The sequence below is a fragment of the Megalops cyprinoides genome, chromosome 19, assembly GCF_013368585.1.
Source record: "Megalops cyprinoides isolate fMegCyp1 chromosome 19, fMegCyp1.pri, whole genome shotgun sequence".
NCBI lineage: Eukaryota > Metazoa > Chordata > Actinopteri > Elopiformes > Megalopidae > Megalops > Megalops cyprinoides.
Genome location: NC_050601.1, coordinates 10,055,417 through 10,082,080, shown reverse-complemented (window position 1 = coordinate 10,082,080; position 26,664 = coordinate 10,055,417). Strand labels below are relative to the sequence as shown.

General features: G+C 40.1%; 2 protein-coding genes across 4 annotated transcripts; one reads left to right on the top strand and one right to left on the bottom strand.

Annotated features, from left to right (window-relative positions):
* Window positions 1-924: 924 nt before the first annotated feature.
* Window positions 925-6,473, bottom strand: litaf (lipopolysaccharide-induced TNF factor). Of its 2 annotated transcripts, none has more exons than XM_036553033.1 (4): window positions 6,415-6,473; window positions 3,817-4,047; window positions 3,220-3,376; window positions 925-2,489 (listed from the first exon to the last, which is right to left on the bottom strand). In XM_036553033.1, the coding sequence occupies exons 2-4, from the start codon at window positions 4,007-4,009 to the stop codon at window positions 2,381-2,383; spliced, it is 459 nt and encodes a 152-aa protein (XP_036408926.1). In that variant the 5' UTR covers window positions 4,010-4,047; window positions 6,415-6,473; the 3' UTR covers window positions 925-2,380. The 2 variants fall into 2 exon arrangements, with proteins under 2 accessions (XP_036408926.1, XP_036408925.1); XM_036553032.1 differs by lacking the exon at window positions 6,415-6,473 and adding an exon at window positions 6,158-6,408.
* A 7,076-nt stretch (window positions 6,474-13,549) lies between these two features.
* snn (stannin) lies at window positions 13,550-17,266 on the top strand. 2 transcript variants are annotated; one of them, XM_036553234.1, is made up of 2 exons: window positions 13,550-13,618; window positions 16,000-17,266. In XM_036553234.1, exon 2 carries the CDS (start codon window positions 16,121-16,123, stop codon window positions 16,382-16,384), a length of 264 nt encoding a protein of 87 aa, XP_036409127.1. In that variant the 5' UTR covers window positions 13,550-13,618; window positions 16,000-16,120; the 3' UTR covers window positions 16,385-17,266. The 2 variants fall into 2 exon arrangements, with proteins under 2 accessions (XP_036409127.1, XP_036409126.1); XM_036553233.1 differs by having other exon boundaries at window positions 13,556-13,798.
* Window positions 17,267-26,664: the final 9,398 nt, after the last annotated feature.

Genomic DNA, 26,664 nt, shown 5'->3' with positions numbered 1-26,664 from the left:
CAGCCAACAATTTGTCTTTCTAGACTCCATTTACTTTTTCCCTTGATGAATAGGTAAACATTACTTATTACCTAGTGGAGAGATGGGTGGTTCAGCTGTGCATTCATCCAAAACTTTGGCATCACTGACTGTAAACATTAGGCTTGCTTTTGCCACTGCGTGTAGCTAGAGTGTCGAAGAGTTCGTTAAATCCACTGACAAAGTCGCATTCAGCAAAGTGTTACTTTCCACACTGTAACTCCCACAGTGCACGTCTCTGATGTTCTGCTGACATTCCCAACCCGACCCCAACAGAAGAATGACAACTGATGATATGGCGGAGATCAAACTCGATCATTCTGCTTCAAACACCTGGCTTAACCAATAGGTCACTCAGAAGCTCCCACCACTTTCTTTTCAAGGAAGACCCCCAATTAAGTGCAAATGTGGCTCCGGAAAATGACAAGCATTTATTTGTGCGCAAAACAATGTCTGTTGACACTGCTGTCTTCAAAGAAAAGGTGAACAACACAAAAGGAAAATAAACATGAAGAGAAAACTGACCTAGACAAACATTATCATAACTTTCTATATAAGGCATGAGTATATACTGCAGAAAAAGAAAATAAAAAATATAAAACACTAAATGGTATTCATTTGGAAGAATAATTATTCACAATTTAAACTTATGAATTTTATTTGATTTGGACTTTTTCATAATTTTTAATGATTGTGCTGCTCTTAGCCCTTTAAAAATATGAAAATTCAAAAAGTGAATTATTTTTTTTTATGTTCGGCTAATACAGTTACAGTGCCTAACATCAAAAGTGCATTACAATGCCATAAATTATAAAGCCACTTCTTTTTCAGAGAGCAAATATATATATACATTTATATATATATATATATATTTCTAAATAAATTTAAATATGAATGCCAACACACAGCAGACAGAAGCAGGTTCAACACAACAACAAAATATTGACCTGGTGGGATACAATGCAAAGTGAGTAGCCATATGTATAAATTTTGCTTTACATGAAAGGCCCACTCCACAGAAAAATAAAAGCTGTTATAATTTTTCTAACCTACAAATGTCAGTATATCCTGTTTCTCACATTCAGAATTCACCACAGTACCTTCTAATGGCAGCCTGTTTTATTTGCCATGCCCCTTTAATTTCACAGTGCAGTTAACCCAGATCATTAAAGATGAAAAACATGACAGTCATCATTTGGTCATGTCATCATTACTGTGCCATAATATCTATTTTACACTTACTTAAAAATGACCCTGTTTGTTATGTAGTGCGCTCCATGTATACGAATTACAACCATCAACGATCATTTCATTCTTGAAAGTGGCTGATTCTTAAAAGCAGACTAATCAACATTTTTCACTTCTTTGAGAAAGGAACTAAAATATTTGTACAGTATTGTAATACAATACTTTATTAAATACAGAATTACGCCTCATGTTAACTTGTTTAGATTGTGTCACTACAAACTGCTGCTGCTGTGTAAGTTACAATTTCAAAGCACAGTCAGTCCGATCAACTTTTCAAGTGCTGCCTCAATTACAGGGGCCTTACCAGTACACAATCCGTTTTGTCCCCATTCTTTATCATGCTTTCCCTGCCTTTTCGAATCTTGTTACACACTGTTGACTATAGAATGCCCGATTTCTCAGTTACATATCTATAAGATTCGAGGCTGCAATTTTCCAAGACACAAATCATCCTTTTTCATCTGTGTCGACTGGTTTCCAGGCCCCTAGCTACACTAAACACCTTTATAGAAATATTTTATATGGTATGGCAATTTACTCAACTTTGTAAGTTATGAGCATTATCTACATTCTGAATGGCTGTTTTTGGCACGTTATGCCCTGAGTGATTTATTATAAGTAGACTACTTAATTCTTACAAGTAGAATGCTTAAACAACAGCAACAGTACAGGAATGCTTCTCTTCCAATGTTTCGATCAATATATGCAGTCACTAGATGTATAAGAATCCTGTATCAGTTATTTTTTATAAACGGAGTGCACTCCCTATCTTATTTCACTGAGCATAATTTTGGGAAACACAATACAGCTAACATTTAACATGCTAACTATACTGAAAATGTTTTTCTGTACTTTACCTATTTGTCTACTTTCTAGATGGTAATAAGCCTATTCTTTAAATAGTATATACTAAAATGCTATTATATTATAGTGCATTTACTGTTCATTATCTAGAGCTACTTGGTCATCTTGCGGGTCACGGATCAGGATTTACATGCTTATCATTTACTTATTGGTTACTGGACCCTCTACAATTTATTCAGTGATGTTGTCTGGACTGACAAATGTGCTTAGTACTGGCAGCTTCAACATCCTTAAAGGGCACTGCATGACATCACAGGCGCTTGTATATGCCCAGGACACTGTTGCAGTTGGGGCAGTGATGGGTCACATCCTTCAGGCCATCCACGCAGAATGGAATCAGGCAACATCCATAGATACATCTAGATATGGGGGTGGAAAGATTAACATGTCATGACACGGTACTTATGTGCATATGCAGCCTTCTCTATTTTATACATAGCTGCCAGTTTTACATATTATCAACAGGTATTTACTGAAGTGATCTGGATTAACCACTTTGTTCAAAGCCATACATTAGCGCCTCTACAACAATGTGAACCTGCAATGTCCAGAGCTTAAGTCCAGTCCCTTCACCACTACTCTACAAAACTGCCCAGCACTGCTACATAGTATTTGTCATTGACATTACACAGCAGCTGGGCGAAAGCACTGAAATAAATATCTAGCATATATGTTCATGTGGAAGTAAACATCCAATGTAAGTTATAACATTTTTCTGCAAATAATATTTAAATCCCATAAGAGGAGGACTGTAACACGCATCAAATTCCAGAAACCATGCAGAGACAGCCTATAAAAAGCATGGAACAACAGAGACTATATATGTCACAGAGACTTTTTCCTTTCCCGAGGACGGTTTTTTAAAAATGGCATGTCATTATACTGTGACAGTTCAAGGTTTTCTTTTTTTTTTGGGAAGAGACAAATCCAAACAATACCAATTCTGACAGTAGTTGAAAATGCTTGCGTGCAACTACCATACAGTGGTTATCCATGCATGGAACCAAGTGGTAAGAGGTGCGCGTAACACCACGACTGTACGTTAGCTCTCTAAAGCAGCTGTGTCGTGGTGCCATGCATTGAACTTACCCAAAGATGGAGAGGGCCGCACAGGTGAGCCAGGCCATGACGCCAGAGTTGAACTCCAGCCGAGTCACCACAATCTGTGTGCATGCAGGGCAGCGTGTCTGCACTGGCTGATCCCCGAACACCATGCCAGGCTGCACGTAAATGGTCTGCACAGACACTGAGGAAACATGAAAGCCTAATAACGCCTCTGCATCTCAACAGATGAATCTGAATTATGCTCGTGGGACCTCACTCCCTTTTAAGCCTGCCCGCTGATACAGAGGGAAGTCCACATAAGTCAGCTCCAAGTTTCTGTTGGTCTCAATGATGCGAAAATGATTTCAACAGCTGGTAAATATGGATGAACCGACTACTTAATTTGGGTTGGGACAGACTGGGGAGAGAAATCTAATAAAATTTCAATTATATCTGAATTACAGATACATTCTGGTTAACCAATAACACAAGAGGCGAACATAAAAATTAGCGCTGACTACTAGGCATATAGGATGGAACTTCACAGAGTTAAAGAGAGGTGAAACACTTGGTGAAAAAAAAAAACTGAAGATAAAAACAAAAGTACAGATCTGAAGCTACTGACAGCAAAGCAATCCTTACCCACAGGGCTGGTTACGGGTGGGACAGGTGCCTGCATTGGATATGGCTGTTGTGGGACCATGGCATAGCCATGGGGGGCAGGCACAGCACCCGGCGGGTACTGAGGGTATGGGTGGATCATGGCTTCTTCATATGAGGGAGGCTGAGGAGTCCCCACTAGTCCCGCTGTCTCCAGTGGAGGGGCGCTCGCCATGGTGCTGAAAGGCCTCCGATGGATGCACGTCAGATGGACTAACGTGGGATAGTAAAGAAAGGGGTAATAACCACAGAGGGAACGCATTAGTATTATTTTACATTTGCAACTCAATGAGACCTTGAATTTATTCAAACTGGCCATTTTGTTAGGCCTTGCCATTTTATTAGCCAAAGGGAAATGGTTTCATTAGATGCATGCCCTAATTGCAGGAGATGGCTTTTTCTTGAGCTGATTTCAAAATGCTTAGCTCTTATATTTAAGAGAATTCTAAATGCCCAAATGCTTAATATTAATGTATCATAGAGATCCATGTTCATGTGGTTTTAATGAGACGGGACTCCTCAATAAACATTTACATTTTGTCATTTATCAGATGCTCTTATCCAGAAAAAAAATTTGACTTTCAAAAAAAAAAAAAAAAAATGATTTTCAAGCAAAGTTCCCTGAAAGACAGTACATTTGATACCCAACTTTAACACATATGTATTTGCATACCTATTTGAAAGGTTGGATATTAGAAATTGTTAACTAACTGGTTTTATTTCATTACATTACATGCATTTAGCAGACACTTTTATCCAGAGTGACTTCCGTCACAATAGAACACAACAGAATAGTGTGTCCATTCAAATTTAAACGAACAACAGCAACAACACTCCCGGACCAGTGAGTGTGATCATAACACTATTCAAGCCCTACCACAACTTAACTTGTTTAATCTGACAGAAGCCAAGTATACTACAATACAACAGTCCTTAGAACACAGAATCAAAAAACATCACAATACTACACATAAAATAAAATACTAGAGGTAGGAGGTGTTTGGGGGGGTGGGTATTGAAGTGGGATTGAGATGCAGTCTGAAGAGGAAGGTCCTCAGTCTGCGTTGATTCCGCTGTCCTAACCTCCGTGGGGAGTTCATTCCACCACTGAGGGACCAGTACAAACAGGGACTGTGTCTGAGAAGAATGACCCTGTCAGGTCAGGACAGTCAGATGCAGAATGTAGCGATCTTGAGGGAAAATTAGGTTTGAAGAGGGGTTGTAGGTATGAGAGGGCTGTCCCATTCACTATCCTGTATGCCAGCACAAAGGTTTTGAAATTGATGCAAGTGATGACAGGAAGCCAGTGAAGTGAGGTGAGGAGAGGAGTAACCTGACTACGTTTAAAGAGATTGCAGACAAGTCGTGCAATTGCATCTGCTGTAATATCCTGTCAGGCCAGTCCTATCACGAGAAACACCCTTAAATTAGCTATGCAAGTATCCTATTCGAATGTGGCCATCCTGGATTTCATTTTACATTGAGTAACTGTACAAAAGCATATATAAACAAATACGACCCATGTAGGCACAACGCTAATTTGTTTCTAAGTCGCCTACAGACAACAGGTAATAGCCACGTGAAGGAAAACCACAAACGAGTGCTTAGTTTGCCTGTTCAACACGATGCCAGCCTAACATATTTGCCTATAATACTGGAGTAATAAACATTTATGCTAAACATTCTGCTTTTTTATTTTCATTCTAACACCTGTTGATAAAGTATTATGATATGAATCAATTCACCCATCTTCAGACTGTGATCTAAACTCTCATTAGAGTTAAGATTACCTTCCTGTATGTGTAGAACGCAGGTTCTTTACTATCTGAACAACACACCGAGATAATTTTAAAAACCTGTCTTAAACAAGTAACTGCCAGCATTACATTTGCCGGTAGTAACTGAGCTTTGTTGCGGTCTTTACTATTTTCAATCTCGTATCTCATGGCTTCTTCGTTGGCTTCCGTAGTGAGCTTTCACTTTCGGTTGCAATTAATCACTTTTATCTAGGCCTATATGGCGAGAGAGCACACAAATCATGACTGAATCTAAGAAGAGTGGCAACAGTAACTAACTTTACGTCCATGTGGCTGTAATAGCGTCACTTGGCCGACGCGATTACTGCAAATCGAGCAAGCGTACATCCCTGAAAGATTCGAAGCTGCTTTGAACCCCAAACAGAAAAGTAAAACGTTAAGAATTTGTAGTTCATGAGGTACACTTCTTAAGTGTATAAGAGTTTTTTTGTGATTATTTGTTTAATGCCTGAGCTGACTGTCTCGCTAATTCACATACTGGAAGAATGAGCAACAGCCTTACAGACCTGTTCTTGTCCAGGAGGTTCTGGGGCGTTAGCAAGCAGGCTAGGTAAGTAGCAAAATTAGCTGGCTTGAACAGATCGGCAAACCAAAGTGAAAGTAGGCGAGCTAGTTTCCTGCCCCTGGTTACTTGATTCTTCGCCTGAGATTGTGGAATAAATTAAGTCCTTGGAAGTTCTTCTTAATAGGCTTCTTATAATTTACCGTTTCACCGCCTTAAAAGTTCCCCCTGGGCGAAATTACGAAAGATCTGCACACTTACACGAATTCAGAACATAACTTCCGTTTTTTCTTCGTCCTTGATGCAATGAAATTGCTCTGCGTCACGTGATCACGCATTCTTCATGCTCTTATCCTGGGTCTATGCCTTGTGGATAAACCAGGAGAGTTCTATTTATAATCACTTAGCTAACTTATACAGAAGTATTTTAACACAGTGCACTCACAATTGTAGATTTCAGATGGACTGTGATATGTCTTGAAATACAACTTAAGTTTAATGGCAAGACCCCATCAGCCATCTAGGCTGGTCAAATAGACCACAGTCTAGACTCCAGAGTACATCTAACGCCATATATCAGGCCTGCTCTTTGACACTTGGCTGTCTCTGCCCATGTCATAAGTCCTGGTAAGTTATTTCAGGCATTAACAACTTCGTGCATGTAATGTAATGTAATGTAAGTAATGTTCATCTATGTTCTCCTCTTCTGCTGCCTGAACTCAGCTTGAAATCACTCAGCGGCTGAAATGTATTCAAATCCCACAAGCTTCCTTTTGTAAAAAGACTAAATTAGTAAAATCTCTCATTATGCCTTATATGTTTGATACACAACACCAGTCTTTTTACCCCTCTCTGAACTGTATTTAGAGCTTCTGTGTTCTTACAGTGTGGTGCCAAGAACTGGAAACCGCATGTGGTTGACAAAGGCACTGCAGAGCATATTTACATTTACATTTATTCATTTGGCAGACGCTTTTATCCAAAGCGACTTACATAGGTTACAGTATATACAGCATATGTTATAACCTGAGTTGATGAAATGTTGCATGCTGGTGCTTTTTGAGTAGAAACCAAGAAACCAAGAAACCAATGAGAGAGCTCTCCTCTCCTGTTATCTGATTTAGTTCACGTCATCTGAATGCCAAATAAAGTGTAAGGTGAAGAACAACATGGAAAAACAATTGTTTCAAGATTCAGTGCCTCAGCGCAATGTCTTTGAAGGCATTTCATTTGTTCATTATTGTAGGGTTAAATGATGTTCATGTGTGCTAAGTGTTACATTGGCTGGGTGTGGGTGTGTGTGTGTGTGCGGGGGGGGGGATTCGTATAGATTCGTAAGTATGCGCAACATATCGAGCCAAAGGAAAGAGAGCCAATAAAAATAGGCAGCTCTACCATAAATACACATGCACATCTAGCACATTTGCCACTACATCCTGATATTGCTGTAGATAGTAATCAGCATATTATGTGCGCCACAGTACGCCGACAAGTCAATAAGTCACAAACTCGGCTTGCATCTGCCACCTGTGAGGTTTGACATGCACTAGGCCTGTCTGATTTGCAGTCTCAAGGGCTACCATGTCATGGCAGTATCATCATGGCTAAGACTGAAGCTCATTGCTCACAGAACCCTTCCACTTCTCACAGCGCTCTCATCCTCTAGAATGATGATGGGACAGGGTGCTTATGAGCACAGCAGGGGCCTCATCCGTCAATGCCGCACAATGGAAACTTGCCAAAGGAAAGAAGGTTGAATGTAGGCAGTGAGAGGGAGGACAACCTGCAGAGAAGCTCTGTGCTTCTCACGCTGTGAACCGCAGTGCCTACAGCGCACCACTGACATTGCCTGTCTGTAAAATGACTGGATAGCCTCCTTAAGGGTGGTTCTCAGGGGTGGTGAAAAGCATAAGTATGTAGCAGCTGCTTGTTAGCTAGCTGCAGTGTTGGTAGATTCACATTACCTCCATTACCTGAAGTTGGGGGGTAATGACCATGATGTGACATTAGTACAGTCTCATGGTGCCATGGTGAGTTGAATAGATAAAGAGACAAACAGATGAAGAATTAAAGAGATAAAAGGTAAGCGAGACGATTGAATCAGCTAGTTAACAGACAGACATCCTGTTAGAGCAAGTGAAACATGGGAAGCAGCAAGGGGACCATTAACCATTCTAAACATTCAAACTCTCAGAATCTCAGTTACATGATTGTCTATACTCTTTATACCTAGAAAAATAATGCAAACAGGTTATTTAAACATTTTCCAGAGTCGCACCCATGCACTGGAGAGCCTTGTGGATCGATATACATATAGATTGGTGTTGTGCCAGATAAACATTTAATCAGCTGGTAAGATGTAGCTCATCGATTCCCTTTCAACGAATCTTCTGGAAAAAAGCCTTTGGCTGAGGGCCAACAGATAGTAGGATGGACACACACACACACACACACACAAAACGCAAAATAAGAGTCCTTTTTCAACTCACTGTGGATTTATGTTCTTAGGGAAAATCAATAGTTAAATCTGCACTTGGCTTCTGAAATATACAAGTTGTTTTTACATGATTGTTCATTAGAACAAAGAACTGAAAAGGTCCCGTATCAGGTTAAAAGACCAGTTAACACTGCCAAGATGATATCTGCACAGTTTTTGCACAGTAAAACAGCACTTATTTAAATATTCCATTTAAATTAATGTATTATTGGAAACAGTGTCTATATTTCTGTTTGTTTTTGGGATGCATGTGTTTTTATCAACTCACTGAGTTTTACACAGCTCTCAAATGTTTCCACTAGTGCCTAGTTTTGTTTCTGTTCACTGCTGACCAAAGAGTAGGTCACACAGATAGCACACAATGCTCAGATACAGTATAGTGAAGCACAATTATCCAGCTTCAACCAAAATTTCTGGACAGCTCAATCCTTGTCCAATGATTGTATTTGATATATGTACCCCTAGATCAGATTAGCTCTGTCTCGCTACACCGCTCTTGCGCTCAGTTTCAGCACTATCTGCATTGTATGCCCTGTACACATCTTGCCCTTGTGTCTGTGCCTGTTTGCCCACTATATGCACTTTTGTACGTCGCTTTGGATAAAAGCGTCTGCTAAATGAATAAATGTAAATGTAATGTAATGCTTTCTTTACAAAATGAGTGTATAGTGGTCTGTAGATGGCCATTTGGCATACTTAAATTAATATGACCAAGTAAGTGTGACCCATCCTCAGCAGTTTGGAGGGATTTTCTTTGCAATGTTGATTGCACAAGTCTTGATATTGAAGTCATTTTATATCAGCTATTTTACAGAATTGACTGAAGACTTTTGCCAGTTTTGTCTGGTTTTCAGGATTTCAAGATTAGTGTACCAGGGCACTAAACTACAATGATGTTGATAATACAATCTCTGTATACAGTTGCTGACATTGGAACTTTCATTTCTAAAAAGGTAAATTTTATTTTTTAATTTAAATATTTATTCTGGTTTTCTCAATTGTTTCATAAAATGTAAACTTTCTATAGAATATTCTCTAAGGTGTTCAAAACTTGACACCTGCTCAGTTTTTTCATCTTTAAAATTTTAAATTAAATTGATCTGCATTGGTCCCTTGCTTTCCCCCATGGTATATTTCTTTAGTCTTTCTCACATTATTTTATGACAAAAAAAAACTATACACCATTACATTAGAGTATTTCTACACTGAGCATATTTGGTTAATGTGGATCCAAACTGAAGAGCATGTGAATAATACTGCATCACCTGTGTCTTTCATGAGGGATAGACTACTATAATGTGTGTTATCTAATTTATATTAATTGATAATGAGGTAGGGGACAAGACACACAAAACAATTAACTGGAATGAATTCTAATTAGCCTGTCCATGTCTGCCACAGCTACCTCAGTGGAATGTTGTGGAGGGGACCATCAGTGGACTACTCACCCATAATTAACACAAGCTGGAAACTCTTCTAATTGTCTGTTTCCACCCACTAATTGTGGCTTATTCCTTGCTGAAAGTGGGGGGCTGGAATTGTTGCGTTACACAGTAGTGGCTTTGAATTAATGCTGTTTGCTTTATTCGGTCAACAAAATATTTATTAACTGGGTCATGAATTAATTGAATTTGTTTTCAACTGATTGCAAAGCAGTATATTATATTATATTATATTATATTATATTATATTATCAAAGGGAAAACTGCTTAATTACTTAACCTTGTACAGAGGCCCTATTTGTCATAAAAGTCCTCTGCAGTAAAGTCCTCTACTGAGGAAAATTTCAGTCTATACATACATTCAATGTTTCTCATTCCTACTCCTGCAGCCCCCCTGTCCTGCATATTTTCTTTCTATCCTTGCTGCTTGATGAAATCAGGAGTGCTCAGCTAATCAAAAGTGCCACTGATGAGTTCAGTCAGGTAGGTAGAGCAGGGAAAGATGGAAAACGTGCAGAGCAGGGGGGCCCCAGGAGCAGGATTGAGAATCAGTGAACTGAAGCCAGCATAATTTTTACCTGCAGAAATCTGACAACCAGAACAGCTGTTGAAGTTATCCACTCTGGCAATTTTCTCGATACTTTCAAACCATGCACAGCTTTCCTTTAAAACACTTCATTGGACTTTATCCAGTTCGCCCGACGACCTTTGGTTCTTACAGTGAAAAGGAAGGCTGACTGTCTCCCCTCAGTCTTGTTTGCCTTCTGTTCTTCACTTTTGAAGAGCTGTCTTATCATAGCCATCCTGCTCCATAGGGCATGCCCTCCACAACGGGCCCCAGACCCCAGTCTAGCGGCTACCGCCCCTCCCCAGGAGAGAAGCAGAGAGATGACAAGCAGAAAGGGGGTGGAGGGACACAACATTACTGGACATGGGGCCATGGGCATTGGAATCAAACACAGTGGCACGGAGGGCCTCGCACAGTATGTCTGTAGGTATAATTTGAGCATCGGTCATTCTGTGTGCTCTGCTATACTCAGTCAGCCCCTGCAGACAGCGAAAATGATGTTCAAGGAAGGATTCAGATTGCACCGGGACAGTGAATTATGTGTTCTAAAGAGGATTTGGCCTCCAAAATTACTCCCGCCCTACGCTGTTTGCATTTCTCAAGCTATTTCAATATTTCTTCTTATCTCTGTGAAAGTTGTCATGGAAACCAGAGCCTGCCTTGTGTTGAAAGTCATTAACCAAGATGAGAAATTCTTCAATTTCACAAATTGTGATCGCTGATGTATGTTAATGATTTTCCTTGGAACCAATGGGCAGCCAGAGCACTGTTCCTGTATTTTCTGCGACTTATTCTGCCATTACAGCTTAACATGAGATTTTGATTTTCATAGCACCGTCCTCATAGTTTCAATATTAAATCTCCCTCAAGGATAAGACTGGAATTCAAAACCTCTTCCTAATCTATCCTACTTCCTATTTTGAAATGTTTTTGCCTCAACCAGCAAACATCACAGAGCATCCAGGCTTATAGTGTTTTTATTAGACCTTGGGGCATATTGCCATTTGCAGTGCTAAAATCAGGACCACCCAGTAACCCTTGGCAACCAAAGTTGCATTTGGCTAACCTCAGTACACTCAAAGGTCAGACATCCTGAACTCAGATACAGATGTAACACAATCCTTGCTATAAATATATATACAATACATGCAGCCCAGAGCTCAGTTTAGATTTGCAATAATAGAATGAGGAATACAATAGTAAGCATGCAATACATACTTGCACATAAATTAATTTGATCTGGCTTATCTATGTTCTATTCATTACATGAGTTTGGTGTTTACAGTTAATACCTTTCCTCAGATTCAGTTTCATTCTTCCTTTATTACTACCTATGCCAATCTATTCCAACCTCAGTGCCCCTCCCACTCTCACTACAGTTTATGGGCCTTACTCTCTGCTATTGCACCCCACTTTATGTCTTATGTGAGTGATGTATCTTCCCTGGTGACTTATAGCTCTTGATTTGTGTGCTGTATATTCTACAGACTGTGGCTGTAGAAGACAGCCACCATTACATGATGTTGCTGAGATGCTGACTACAGTCAAGGCACAACTGCAGGGAAAAAAAAAAAAAAACCTGTATCATTCATCCCTCTGTGGCTATTTGTTTATTAACTTCTACATGGATCTTATTGTGATTTTGGTCTAGCATGTAGTGTATCAAAGGCACTAAAAGGAAAAAAGATCCATTAGCAAAGAGTTTTCCTATCTTTGCCTTTCAATTCAACAGTGATGAAAGCCTCTGCAAGCATCCAAATTGGTGTTGTAAACAGAGCCAGAATGCATATTCTGACAACAAAATAATTTTTATTTAAATTATGCTGTTAATTCCTCGATTTTGGTGTCCTGCTAATGGGGGTTCAGAACATGGAAAGAGTGGATCATATACTATGATAGAACTGTGGAACTCAATATTATGCAAATATTGGTGAAATAATCCTATTTTAGGTACAGGTGATTGTTTGTTTCATGAAAAGGTACTTAATTTTGTCTTTGTCAACCTCGCTAAGCCCCTGAGAAGCTCTGGAAACCTACTTGACCTGTAACTGTTTCCTTCTTTTGCATCCATCTTTTGCAGGTTAAATAAATAGCAAAACCTACTGTACCTACCACTGTATTTTAAATTTTTTTGTGCAGAATTAATTGTTTCCCTTTTCAGAAGGTACATTCTGTGAACTCAAGGTCAAAAAGCATTATGTTTTCATTAGGAGAAATTACAGTACAATATATTATGGTCTGACAACCTGATTTGCCTCAGGCTAGAAGTGCTACAATACATGCACTGTAAGCACTGTCTGTGCACTCTGCGTCCTTATGACCTTACTGTTCTCCAAAGATATTGTTAAAGTGAGAATTGCTTTTAATTCATTTAAAGAAATAATTCAGTTGTGCATAGTACTACTAATAAATTGTACCTTTATGAGTGTTTCATTTAACCATTCTAATGAAATAGGTGAGCAATGAAAGTGGCAAACCCATTAAGGTCATCAATCTCAAAGTGTAAACACAGTGGAATATCTGAATTTGAATATTCGCTAATCAAAACGCTTTTTAAACTAGATGATAAATAAACAGTTAATTATTATGAAAACTATGTTGGTTTGCTGGTCACTGCAGTGTATTTTCTAAATGTGATTCACAACACATTTAGTAATAATGTATTTATTTTATTCCGTGTTTAAATCACATTTGCATAGGTATGACAGAAAACTTGAAGGAAATGACATTTGCGTTATTTTTTTCCCCCTAAACTAGTTCAAAAGAACTGCAGTTAGCCTATCTGCCTGTGCAGTGTGTTGTTGTTAACGTTTTATTTTAATTTGATTGGCTGGCTGGGGTATCTGTACATGCGTGACCTCATTTCCTGCGATGCGAAATTGAGGCCCTCTCGGCAGTGTTATTCCTGATAGCCCGTACAAAGCGTTTATGTGCGGCGGCACGGACGACGGGGAAAGGGTAGGAAACTATATTGCGACTCATTCTATATTCTGCGAAATCCTACATTCGGACTAAAATCTAACGGATGTCATGGATTGCAGCCACGCTGGGAAACATAACGGATTTATAAATTCCGTTAGATTGTACACTACAAAAATACATCATTAAAAACGTTTCTGTTTCGAAAAAAAATATATGGTAAGCGTTTCATTTTCACTGCCTTGCTTGTTACTGCAGCAGAGTTCTATTTTTATTATTATTTTTTTTGCTTCTGAATATTAACACTCACCGTATTTGTTGTAAGACTTGCTTTTTGATTAAATGGTAGTTAGGTAGTTGTTGGTCAATGTGGTGATACGATTTCATTATTTTTGATAACCGTCGTTATGTGCAATCCATGTTGGTTTATTGGCATTGCCAGTGTTGATGCATAGGTGCAACCAGTCATAATTTATTTGCAAAAAAAAGAGGTCCTGTAACGTCTTGTTAGACGCGGTGCCCCAAAGCATCCTACAGTATTTTGAAATCGTATTAGCTGTAGCCAAATCGATATGTCTGATTAACATTATTTAATATCACTGGGAGCGAGCATGCCCTTTTCTCCGATTTTTGGCAACTACCTAGGGTACGTTCGTTTTTTCCTCGGCCGTGGTTTCTGTGTTGCCATGATACTCTCTCCTTCGTGGGATAAGAATACTTACTGCGTAATTTACGATTCATTTTCTTAAATTTAGCAAGGTTACCCTCTGTAGAAACCCTCTGCTTTGTACCTACTTACATTTATAAGTATGAAAACATTCAGTAGCCTAGCTCACAACTGAAAACGAGCATCTGGCTGGAAATATTAGTGTACCAACGATTTGTAGAGCATACAGGGTGAAAATCACCCTTTTTAACAATTTTATTTTTTATCATACACATCTTAATGAGCTTGGGGCTGTCTGTGTTACTACCTACCATAACACATGAGGTAATTTAGCAGGAGTAGAAGCTAAAATATTACAATATTTTGTGTTTTTATCAGTCAGCCTCGCTTGGTCAAAGTATTGGTTCTGATCGAATTATTTATCAGAATATTTGAAAAGAAGTTTCGTAGACAGTAACGCATGTAGTGTTGAGCATGATTTTTAGACTGGTTCGTATGTTCAGTGAAAAAAAATGTTTTCTCACCAATGAGGATTGTTTAGACGACTGTCATCAACTGTTGCCATTGTATTATGTCGTATTCTTAGCAGGACGGATTGTCATTGCGTTTCAGGGACCTGATTTCTGCCATTGGCAAGGCTCGATATCTTCGCCAGCGAAGAGTCGCAGCTATTTACGACACTAGCAGCGTTGCATAACCTGTCTCAATGAAAGGATCAATTGATATAGACAGTCACGAGCGAGGCGGATTGAGCGGTCGCCGCATGCACGGTCACCGAAGATTTATTTCTGAATGGTTTTATTCATTGAAAGGCACCTTCCTCGGTGAATTAACCTGGTCCTCAATATATCCGCCTAAGGTTTATTATAGCCAAATGCCAAGTTGAGGTTTTCTCAAACATTAACAGGTGATATGATGAAAGCAGTAATGCAAGAAAGAACCGTTAAGGTTGACATGTTTTGAAACCTGTAACTTATTGGACCACAGCAGATTTCGCGCAAAATTAGATCTGCATTTTAAGTCTTTTCACTACTTTATTTTTAACCATTAGTGATAAAATACTGGTTCTTAACCTAATACAGATGGAAGCATTTTAGAATTGAGGTTGCGCTCATCAGACATCTGAATCTGCTATTTTTGAATCACAGGAACGTGATGTTGTATAAAATGCTGTATAAAACACAATGAGAAGAAATACTGCTCTGTTCTTAAAACTGTGTTCATTATATTTTTGCAGACTGTGTAAAAACATTTGTAGTGATTTATATATTCTTGAGGTACAGAAATCACCAGGGTCAGAATAGAACAAATGCTGGGTTTGAGGCAGGTGGCTCTTGCCGGTAGGATCAGAGCTTATCCTAAATTCTGTGGGATAGCGGTGTAAAAGCACAGTAGTCTACACTGACCAGAGGGCCTAGCAGGTTGTCACAGGACATTTCCTCCGGTCCACCTCTTTCTAGTTCTGAAAACCAAGTAGAAGCGCTTATGTCTTCATTAAAATAAGGGTAGTGGTCAAACCAGTGAACCTTCTTGGTCGTGATAGACATCCTGTTTGCAAGGTCACTGAACTGATTTAGGCTGAAACACACTGTTGGTAATATCATGAAATAAGACTGAGTTGTGCATTTTACTCACATGATATACAGGACTTAAGTACTCTGAGCACACCTTTATTGGCAGTGTATTAAATATGCAAATGTTTTGAATACATGTAAAAATTAAACTTATCTGAATTTTCCTGTGTCTGCACTAGGTTTCACAGTTGAATCTGTAAGAAGAAAAAGAGCAAGAGGCAGTGACATCACAGTCCAGACTTCGCCACGCAGCTGCGCTTCACAAGGCCGCGTGCCACGTGTCACCTCTCTACCCCAGCCATGTCCATAATGGACCACAGCCCCACGACCGGGGTGGTGACGGTCATTGTCATCCTTATCGCCATCGCCGCACTGGGCGCCCTAATCTTGGGGTGCTGGTGCTACCTGCGGCTCCAGCGCATCGGCCAGTCCGAGGACGAGGAGAGCATCGTTGGCGACGGAGAGACCAAGGAGCCCTTCCTGCTAGTTCAGTACTCCGCCAAGGGCCCGCGCGTCGAGCATAAGACCAAGCTCACACCCAATGGCACCGAAAGCCACAGTTAACTGCGTCAGGATGCCTCGAGCGCACGCGTACACAGTGAGACCCCGGTTTCCCCACACTTCACCCCACGCAGCCCTCTCAAGACTCATCATGTGTAACAATGTCTTTATGGTGAACAGTGTTAACAATATTAATAAGCTCTTTTTTATGTTCGGCACTCTGAGGAAGGCTGAGAAAGGGATTGCACTTTGGAAGTGCCCCCTGGCTTTAGAGTGAAGGATGAATTGAACACATGCACTGAACAAACGTAGTTTGATTAAGGAAACCTTTTGTTCATTTGAACCAGTGTTGTTGCATTGTTTTTTTTTTTTTTTACACATTTTGCCTGAGCCTTACCATAATGTGAAGCTACAACTACTGTAAATTTAACAAAATATTATTTATTCTGTGAGTTATGCATAAATAACTCGCCTCAAAGCAAATATGAAGGAGTCCTGGATGGAGTGCTGACGTGTATAAAATAAAATTTGTGTGACGCAAAATGATACAAGTATGTGTCCATGGCACACGCATGAGAAATGGATCAGGAGTGTTTGCTGGTGAGAAATCGTCTGAGACCTTTGTGATGTCCAAAATGAACAATTCACTGTTCCCTGCCTTGCTAGATCATTCTGGAGTTGCTTATTTTTGATTCATTGTCTCTGAGACAGTGTCTTGCCAGGGAGTTGTTTCGACGTGCACAAAAATAGCTGCTATTTTCTGTCTGTGAATTTTGGTTGCTTGATCCTGCCATGAAGCCACATGTGATGAGGACACCCATGATGGATTTTCAGAAGTGCCAGCTGCTATTAAGCAGAAGCACAGTAATATCCGGATGGTTCTTCATTTCCTTTTTCGGTAGCTGAGCAGGTTCTCTTCTGGTAGCAGATAGTGTTTAAATAGAATTACATGAGGTTATTTCTTTCTTTGCATTACCTAGAAAGTACTGAAAAATATAATCTTTTTTCATATTATTTTAAGTGCATTTATCCTTTTGCTCACAACTTCTTTTTTTTAAATGAATGCCTGACAGAGTTACGTGTTTGCTGTTTTGTCATGTTACATTTGTAAGAGAACTGCATTTCTGGAGAGAAACTGAAAATAACAGGGAAATCATTTATTTTTATATGATGCTATGGCTGTTTTCTGGATACCGTTCCGAATTAGGAAGTGAGTGGAGTAAAAGACCCAAAAGCACTCCCATCTCTTCATTGAGTTCACCTACGACATTTATGCATTAAATATGTGAATGAACCGAATTTGTATGAATATTCCACACAGAAATGGAAAAGGTACTGCAGCTTGAAGCAGTACAAATGATGTAAGCTGGCAGCAGCCTTTGCTGGTATGACACTTTTGGCTTGCATGTTCAAAAATATATTAGCTGTTCTCAGTGTCACCAAGAGGTGTTCTGGAGCTGATAATATCAGCAGCTCCAAATGTCCCTTTGTTTTATGCATTTAAAATTCTAAGAACAAAATTGGGATTTTTTTTTGCAAGTGTACATGTAAAGGTCACGTGGTTGCTGATACCATATGTAATTTCTGTACTGGATATGAATTAATAAACTTTTGTAGCTATGCTTTGTAGTCATTTGTTTTTCCAGCTCATGATTGTATGCATGTTTTTACATGTTCTGTTCATATTCAGAATCCAAAACCCCCTTTATTTTCCTGCAAGCTGCAAATGACAAGATTTAAATTACATTACTGCAGCAAACAAACAGTAATGTGTGATGAGAAGGGGCACATTGTAAGGTCTTCATAGTGCTTACCACTATGTTCATGAGCTCCATGCTTTTAGACTTCAGTATTTACATTAAGAAGGGAAGAAAAATCGGACAAATGTCTATAGAGGGGATGCTCTCTGCAGGCAGTGGGTGAGAGTCAGTAAAGAAACAAGGATGCCATAACAACCAACATAAACAGTATTAAAAACCCACTGAAAGATCACAGATTGGGTGTCTCCACCTCCAAACATTCTGCCTTCATGATACTAGCTTTTATCAATGGCACATTGCATGGTTATCTAAGTAATACTGACCTCTTTTACTTCAGCTCCCATAGCCTCCTATTCATTATTCTGCCCCTTAGAATAGTGGCCCACTTGTTGGTTATTATTGTGCTTAACTGTCAAAACCTTGTAGAGATGTTTTAAATTGTCTTGTTTTGAGTCACACGATACAGTTGTAAATTTTGTTGCCTTCCGCCACATATCTTGAACTCCTGGTGTTTTGAACTTTTTTGCTGGTTTTTTTTTTTTTCTTTTGAGTAATGCGAGATGGTCCAGTGGTCACACAGCTACATGGACATTTACAGAAGTATTTGTGCCACAGGTACCTGGCACATAAAACCTTCAGTCATAAATCTTCAAAACACGCCAGGGTGTAATTTACAGAAGTCTGGGAAATTCTGCCTCTCGTGTGCTTGTCTAATTTGTGTGAGATTTTATTAGAAATACACACTCACCCAAAAATTTGCCTTATGAATGTGTTCTTTTAGAACAGTTTTAACACTTACTCATGGTCATGGTCATCTTATACTATCTGCTTCAGTAGGCTACCTGAAGCAAAGCAATTTCAGATGAAGTCAGGCTGAAAAACACATCTTTACCATTTATGGATAATAGAGAAGTACAACAGCAAGCAGTCTGACAACAAGAAGCTAAATTCTATTTGATTGCTGTGTATGTGTTTTGGCACAAGACTTGTTTAGATACCAGTCTGATCAGACTTTCCACAGGAAGTGAGATTTGACTCTTGAACAGGATGGCACTCCTCATTTCTCTGAATACAGCTCAGCCCGCTGTACTTAAGTCTGAACATAATGTCATCAGCAAAGGTGCTGGTTCTTCCATGGAAATTGAAGGAGTAGCATGTCAGCATACAGTAACTTTTCTAGGCTCCACTGTTTCCAGTTTCTAAATCACAAAAATCTCATTGACTAGCCTTTTTTGACAAACCTGTCATGTCTTCCACTTTTTTTATTGCAAACTATTGAACCTTGACCAATTTCTGGGCTTGGTAGAGTGTTTTCTAGGTTGGTATCACTGTTCTATTTGTAGAAATTTTGTAGTAAAAATCCACAAGCACGGCTAAGGCAGAGTCTCCTCTAGAGGATGCAGACTGCAGAGTTTTCTGGCTGTAGAAGATATTGTGTACTGATTGTGCACAGCATATTTCTAAACTGTGGTCAATAACCACTGAGGGAAGCAACAATACAATGAATCAAGCAAAACATTTGATCTGGTGTTCTTTACCATGCACACATAAATATTCACATTCAGATGCACACTTCCTTTCCGAGTGATTATTACAAGATGAGATTCTAGCTAAGTTATGTTAACATTAATGTATTGCCCTGCTTAATATGGCACAAAAGAAATGCAGTTTTAGTTTATATGGGGCATGGTTAGGTTATGCTTCTCAGCTTCTTAATATTCTGAATAAGTGCAGGAGGAAAGGTTGGCATGTTGACAGGCTTTGTTTTAAAGTCAACAGCAGGAGCCATCAGATAAAAGAGAGTGAAAAGACTGTGGATGAGTTTGCGTGTGTCTGAGAGGGCAAAGCAGCACTGTGTGTACAGACTGGAGCAAGGTCAGACGAAGGCAGATGAGTTTTTTCATTTCCTGGGATATGGTGCTGCAGTGCAGAGAAATGATTCTGTGCCTCGCTCAGATCGTCTGGAGGCAGCACAGCGGCTGGGACTCACTGGCTGTATGCCAGCCACTCCCGCTTGACCTGCCAGCTGAATACCACTGCATCTCATGATGGTATCGTTAGCTTGTCTGATAAGAGGGGTTTATATAACAAACATTTACAAAACAGGTTCGCACATGCACACGCACACACACACACACATATAAACACAACCTTCCACCACCTGCCTACTGCTCAGTCAAAGGGAGAGAGAAAGAGAGAACGAGAGAGAGGAAGTGACCTCGAGCTGGTGAGTCTGATCACACACTGTATCAAAAAAGGCCTAAACAATTCAAATTCTTAAAATAGATTCTGCATACACAGCTGCACTACTGCAACACACCTAATGATGTCTCTGAACAGAACAAAATGGACTCTCTATTGCAAGAAAATTTTTGTGCCAGTGTAAGTGTTAGTATCCTCTGTAGGCACACTCCTATGAACAAGTTATCTGTTTTAAAATGTAAAATCCATGACAAATACATGACAAAAAAAGCATTGATGAAAGTAGGAGTAGCTACTATATTTTGTAACACTTTCAGTATATTTTGATATATTCTGTATTGAAACGTGGTCTTTATCTTTTGCATTTAATAAATATATTTTTATGGTTGAATGACGTATTACTTATAAGAGTAGTCTTTAAAATGCCCATTAATGTGCATTGTACATAAACAGACTCATTTCTGTCTGTGGATTATTAGAGAATTTGAATTTGTCTCTCCCTTGGTATTTCTGGTGGGGTCAACAGTGGTCAGGTCTTACAGCCAGGGTCCATGAATATGAGAACCACAGCCTACCCAAAAAGCCATTCTGTCCTACAATCCCACCTCCCACCCCAAGCAACTCAAGACCTTCAAAACAAACACACAATAAAAAAACAAAAACATGCATATGCTTCCAGTGAATCACCAGCTCCAGTATCCGCCTTCAACACTTTTCCATTACATCAGCATTCTAGTGTTTGTTTCCTAAAGCACTCGGGATGAGTCGTGGCGTGACGCATCTGTGACCCGTGGCCTCCGGTTTCGCTGCAGATTCAGCACTCTCTGTAACTCCCACCACATGCTCGCCTGAAGTTGGGCACGCAGGGAGGCACCGGAGTGTTTAAACTCAGAATAAAAGTCGGGAAAACTAGCTTGCAGTTGGCAGGGGAGGTATGCAGCAGTCCCTGCTGGGTTAGGCCCAAAGCTGAGGGGAATATTTATCCTGTGACTTAGACGCATGTAGGAGGACGCTGGTTGGGGCAGCTTCAGTGAGGGTGCGCAGGCACTGGGTTAGTTCTGTATCACTGGGGATGTCAGCTCCTGCATTGGAAATGAGCATAAGGGAAGCAGCGCCGCTACGGTGTGATAAAATGCGGCAGGCTGATCCGGGCCTGGTGGGGGGGGGGGGGGGGGGGGGGGGTATGCAGAGGAGAATGAATCACCTTCTCAGCACTCCCAGCCTACCGTCATTTCACTGATGAAGGAGTCTGTGGACTTTGGCACCCACTTTCGCCAGCTAGATGCTTTTCCCCAGGCCTGCGTGGGGTGCCGTACCTCCTGATTGAGTCTGCAATGCGTAAAAGCACATGTATATTCATTCATCACAACCACGGCCCACTGCGGGAGAACTCAGAATTACACACTGCTTTCTTTTTTTAGCTCAGACTGATTCTCCAAAAAGTCCAACTGACTTTGTTTAAATTTTTGAATGGAAAATATTAAATGTATACCAGCAGTCAAAAAGTGGTTCATTTACTATGAAGTATATATATACATATACAATATCTTTCTGGTTTTGTTTCGACACAGTCAACAGACAGGATAGCATCAACCCACACATTTTCTGCTCTGATGCACATGTGGATGTGTGTGTATTGGGACTGGGTGGGTGGATTCATGTGATATGTTCTGAAATTTAGGTCAAATCTCACTCATGCGTATTAGGCATCATTTGCTGTAAACATCTGTTCATGTAGTTCATGTAGGACTGCTATATAGATGTAAGACTGTACTCACCAATGAAACAGACACCCTCCTCTCCATGAAGAAGATGAAAGAAAAAAACTGACTAGTTTAAATGAGTGAGGCCATGCCTCTATAGCTACATGACTCAGGACTGTGCAGGCTCCGTAAAACCAAACCATACATTTGTGAAGCTGCAAAGTCGATGAAAAATGTGTAATATCGGGGAGATATTCGCAGAGACATGTCTGGAATATCTTTAGGACTTTACTGTACAGGTAATTGAATGAATTGTTGTGTTCATACCATAACAGGCTTTCTGTTTTCTGATTAGGAGAAAGATCACACTGGACTAGACTAGTGGAGGGCCAGGCTGTGAGAACAGTGCAAAGAAAGAACAGAGCACTGTGGTGTGGCAGGTGATTATATTCTCTTTTAGAAGTTTATTCACATGGCATGTGCCAGTAGAACATCTAAATGACAAATTTTACTTGGATTTGGCATCCGTATAACTGCCTTTTTCATCTCTTTCAATGCGTTTTTTTTATGATATGATAGCTCTGCTGGTCTATCAGGAAATCAAAATTTTAAATAATTTGATGATTTAATAAATCATTTAAATGATTAAAAAAAATGACAGTGTAAAAAAAAACTTGATCAAAGATGGACTCAGCTAGCTGAATTATAGAGCAGCAATTTTAACAAAAACAAACAAACATCAATGTTTTGGTTAAGATGACATATTGGGGAAAAAAGGAAAACTGCAGCCCTCAAGACTGGACAGCATAAGACATCACAGTGAGTATGCACTTTCAGTGTGTGGAGGGCATAACACCACCTCGGGGTTAGAACCCCTTTTCTCTGTGTGACTGTGTGACGATGTGACGCTGCAACCCTAGACTGGATGAAGTGCCAAGAGAGAGCACAAGACGTTCACGGACCATCTGGAGGAGTGCCGTGGTGCCAGGTGCCATAAGGGGACGATTGGGGTGACTAGAAGCAGGGCTGGGCCCTCACTCATTTCCAGCAACATGCTTTCCCATTGGCCAGTTGCCTAGCTGCAGATTATTCCCTGTGTAACATTTCTTTCCATCAGTCAGAAAATCTCCCAGGTTGAAGGGAAACAAATTAATGTGCAACAAATATAGATGACATCCTGTTCAGACACAGGACTAAAACGAACCCCAGTCCTCCTGATGTAGAATGTATATATTGATTCCTCTTCTTCATGTTCTCATGTATTATTGTTATTTTTATTTTGATATAGTTACATCAAGAACATCGCCAGTCATCCTGTTCATATATTTCTCTAGGTGGAATGGCGAATGGAGGTCTTCCCAGACCACTTAATTTAGATTATATATTGTGGTCTGAACTATATAACTGCTAACTGTTCAACTCAAGTATTCAGTTCCTGCACAGAGACAGAACCATTGTTACCTTCTGTTGCATACGTACAGTCAGTCATTTGAGAATTGTCTCAGCCACTTCCTGTTGAGCCTTGCTCACTTCTGTTTCTCTGCCTGCATCTGGAGCGATTGTGTTTCCTTCTCTAATATCTGTGCATGCGTACTAAGGCACCCCTCCACACAGAATGCAGTTCAGTGTCTGCAGTTTGCATGGTGCGTACAGCTGGTATTGCCAATCACCTAAAATCTGCCATCTCTCACTCAGTCCCTCTCCTCTGCTGATATTGCTGCTGCCGTGTGCTTGCCACAGGTTATCACTCGAGTGCTTGCAGCCCCCCCGGGAGCTCAGCTGATGTGGTTTAAAAGAGCAGAACTCCAGGAACCGGTAATCACTTCAGCCCCTGACAATGCAGACAGATGAGGTCGGGCATTTAGTGCCGATAAGGCTCTGAAGAATAAAGGCCCCATAAATGGGGGCCTTTCTGTCCTCCTACAGTTGACTCTTGTTGAATTTAATAATGCCGAAACGAATGCAAAACTGAGAGGCAGGCACCAAATGATAACCTTGTGGTATTTAAAGGGCGTGTATGAGGGAGAATAGTACAGTAGTCCACCTTGCAATTATCATTTAAAATTTCTGAAAGCAGCGTGTAAAAATTCTTTATTCTTATTTACTTTTTATTCATTTTTTGGGAGAAGTATTTGAAAATTAACCACCAGGGAAGTGTTTAGTTGGATGCGTAAAGCACATACCAAGTCAACAGCCTTAGAAAGGTCAATTTATAGGTGCCTAACACATGTAACCAAACACTTTATCCACATTTAGTTTTGTGATGGACTGCTCTAGGTGCTTTGTGACTTGTCAGAAATATATGGCAGTGATCTGAGAGAAGTATTTTTGCAGCTGCCTTCCATGCTTTCATATAGTGATTTATCATTGGGGAAAAACACAGAGGGGTGCCAAGAAAACTTTATGGATCCTGGTCTTCTTAAATGGACGCATACTTAAACACTCCTATCTGTACTCCCTTGGGTAGTCACCAGAACCAAAACATCAATGTTTAATATCCTTGTCTCATACAGTCTGAGATGTGGGTCGATAAAGCAATTTGGCTTGAGGTTTCCCTTTCCAAGGGGTTGTTTGATAAGGCTGGCATTCCCCTACCAAGGAAACACAGTGCATCCCCTTGTACACCCAGCTTCTGCCACAAACACGACGACAGCTTTCTGAAAATAACTTCATATAACCTGGAGTCATCGTGTAGCAATTTCATTTCATTATAGGGGATTTCTCCTTTTATGAAAAACCTTAAAGGTTTTCATGGAGCGCTCTTCTGATAATCTCTCATAAAAAAGTAATATATCTCCGTTTATGGAAAATAAGAAGCCCAGTAGGGCACAGTCTGCCTCAGGTATAGAAGACAGCTTCTCTACAACAGCCAGCTTGAGAGATTAGGTCACATCACACCAGATTTTTAGAATGATTGATTAGATGCTGAACTATACATCTTTTAACCTAATTTAAAACTCCACAGCCAGCTACAGCATCTTGTAAGGAGCAAGCAAAAGTATTTTGAGAGGCAGAAAAGTAATGAACTGACAGAATTTTTAGTGACAGCTTAGTTGATTATGTGGTTTTTTTTTTGTCTTACCCCCAAGAGTTAACAATTTCTAAATGAGCTGTGCCTTCTCAAGCTCTGGGGATGGATGTTCTAGTGGAATGTAATGATTTAACCACCATCAATTCTATGTTTAGAGTGGACTCATGGGAGACCCTTTAAAAATATCCAAGATTTCTGCCGATTTTACTTAATGGCCACAGTCTCCAGGGGGATCACAGAACAGCACTTTCTCACTGGCTGTAACGCAGCCACGGGCAGCTGAGCAATTTAAAGCACATCACGCAGTTCCAATTTCCCAGGAGTCTAGGATCCACACTGAGATACAGCAGAAAGTTCATCATGTGTCATTGACCTCAGTCAGAACAGACCTTGTTATAGACCTTATTATCCTTTAGGTTATACTCCTTCCAGTTAGGAACTGGCACATGTCAATATGATGTCACATTTAGGCTGATTTTGTTTGGGGGTTTGAATGAATACGATCACGCCATGTCTTCTCTTTAGATAACGAATAAGGAACAAGATGTTTGATTGTTTCTGAGACCATGCTGTATTTTTCCCCTATGAAGGTGAGCATGCATCTATGGAGTCTGCAGAGCACAGGTAAAGATCATGTGTCCAGGAGACTGCAGCAAATGCCTAAACTCAGAATATTCCACTATGTACATATGGAAGCCATCAGGACAGGGGTATTCATTGTGGGTTTGGTGTGTGGAGTTGTGAGTGGGAAGGATTATATATGGTCACATTTTATCCAGCTATCACTGCTCATGTGCCTCACTAGTTGTCATGATTTGCTGTAATCCCCTGTATTCTGCAGTTTTAAATTGTTTGAAATCAACAACATGGATCTCTGCAATATATGGGAGCATTTTGCTGAGCTGAACTGCAAGAAAGCTCAGCTGAATATTTCAGATGTGAAACATTTCATAATTCAGGTGTGAAGTGTTGCTTCCCCCTCTCCCAGACTTTACAGCATCTATAACCTTGAGAGATCTCTGATTGAAATTACACTGACTGCCTCTTCATCTGACAGAATATCTCCCTCGTGACCACTGACAGTGAGATAACGCAGCCCTTAAAATTTACCTTGCACACATCCAAAATTGTAACAGGAAAGTATTAGATGTTTGTCTGTGGTGAAAAAACCTCCACCAACCACACACAGAAAGTCCCTAGCTGCCCCCACCATCATCATGGAAAGTTGGCCTAAGAACACATAACCAAAGTATCCTTACTAGTACTCATCTGTGACATTGGTTCTATTCCCACAAAAAAACTGACTCACACTTGTGTTCACACATTGGCCCGTGGAGAAGCTACCTTGGCAACCTGACACATTCTAAAATGAATCAAAATTGTGATCTCTGCGTTTATTCGGTCCAATCCTCTGAGATGAGCTCCAGCCTGAATAAGGCTTTGGTACAGCTCAAAAACAATGGTATGGTCAACAAGAATATGCCGAATATCCTTCGGAATCTGCCATAGGAAGGACATAGGGTGTCCCCATTGCCAGGCCAGGCCAGTTACATATCCAAGCAATTAGCCCCCCATATCATCTCTGCACCCCCTCATATGTGAAGAGTGGAGTCCTTTGTGTTTACAGCTGATTAGACCGCTCTCATC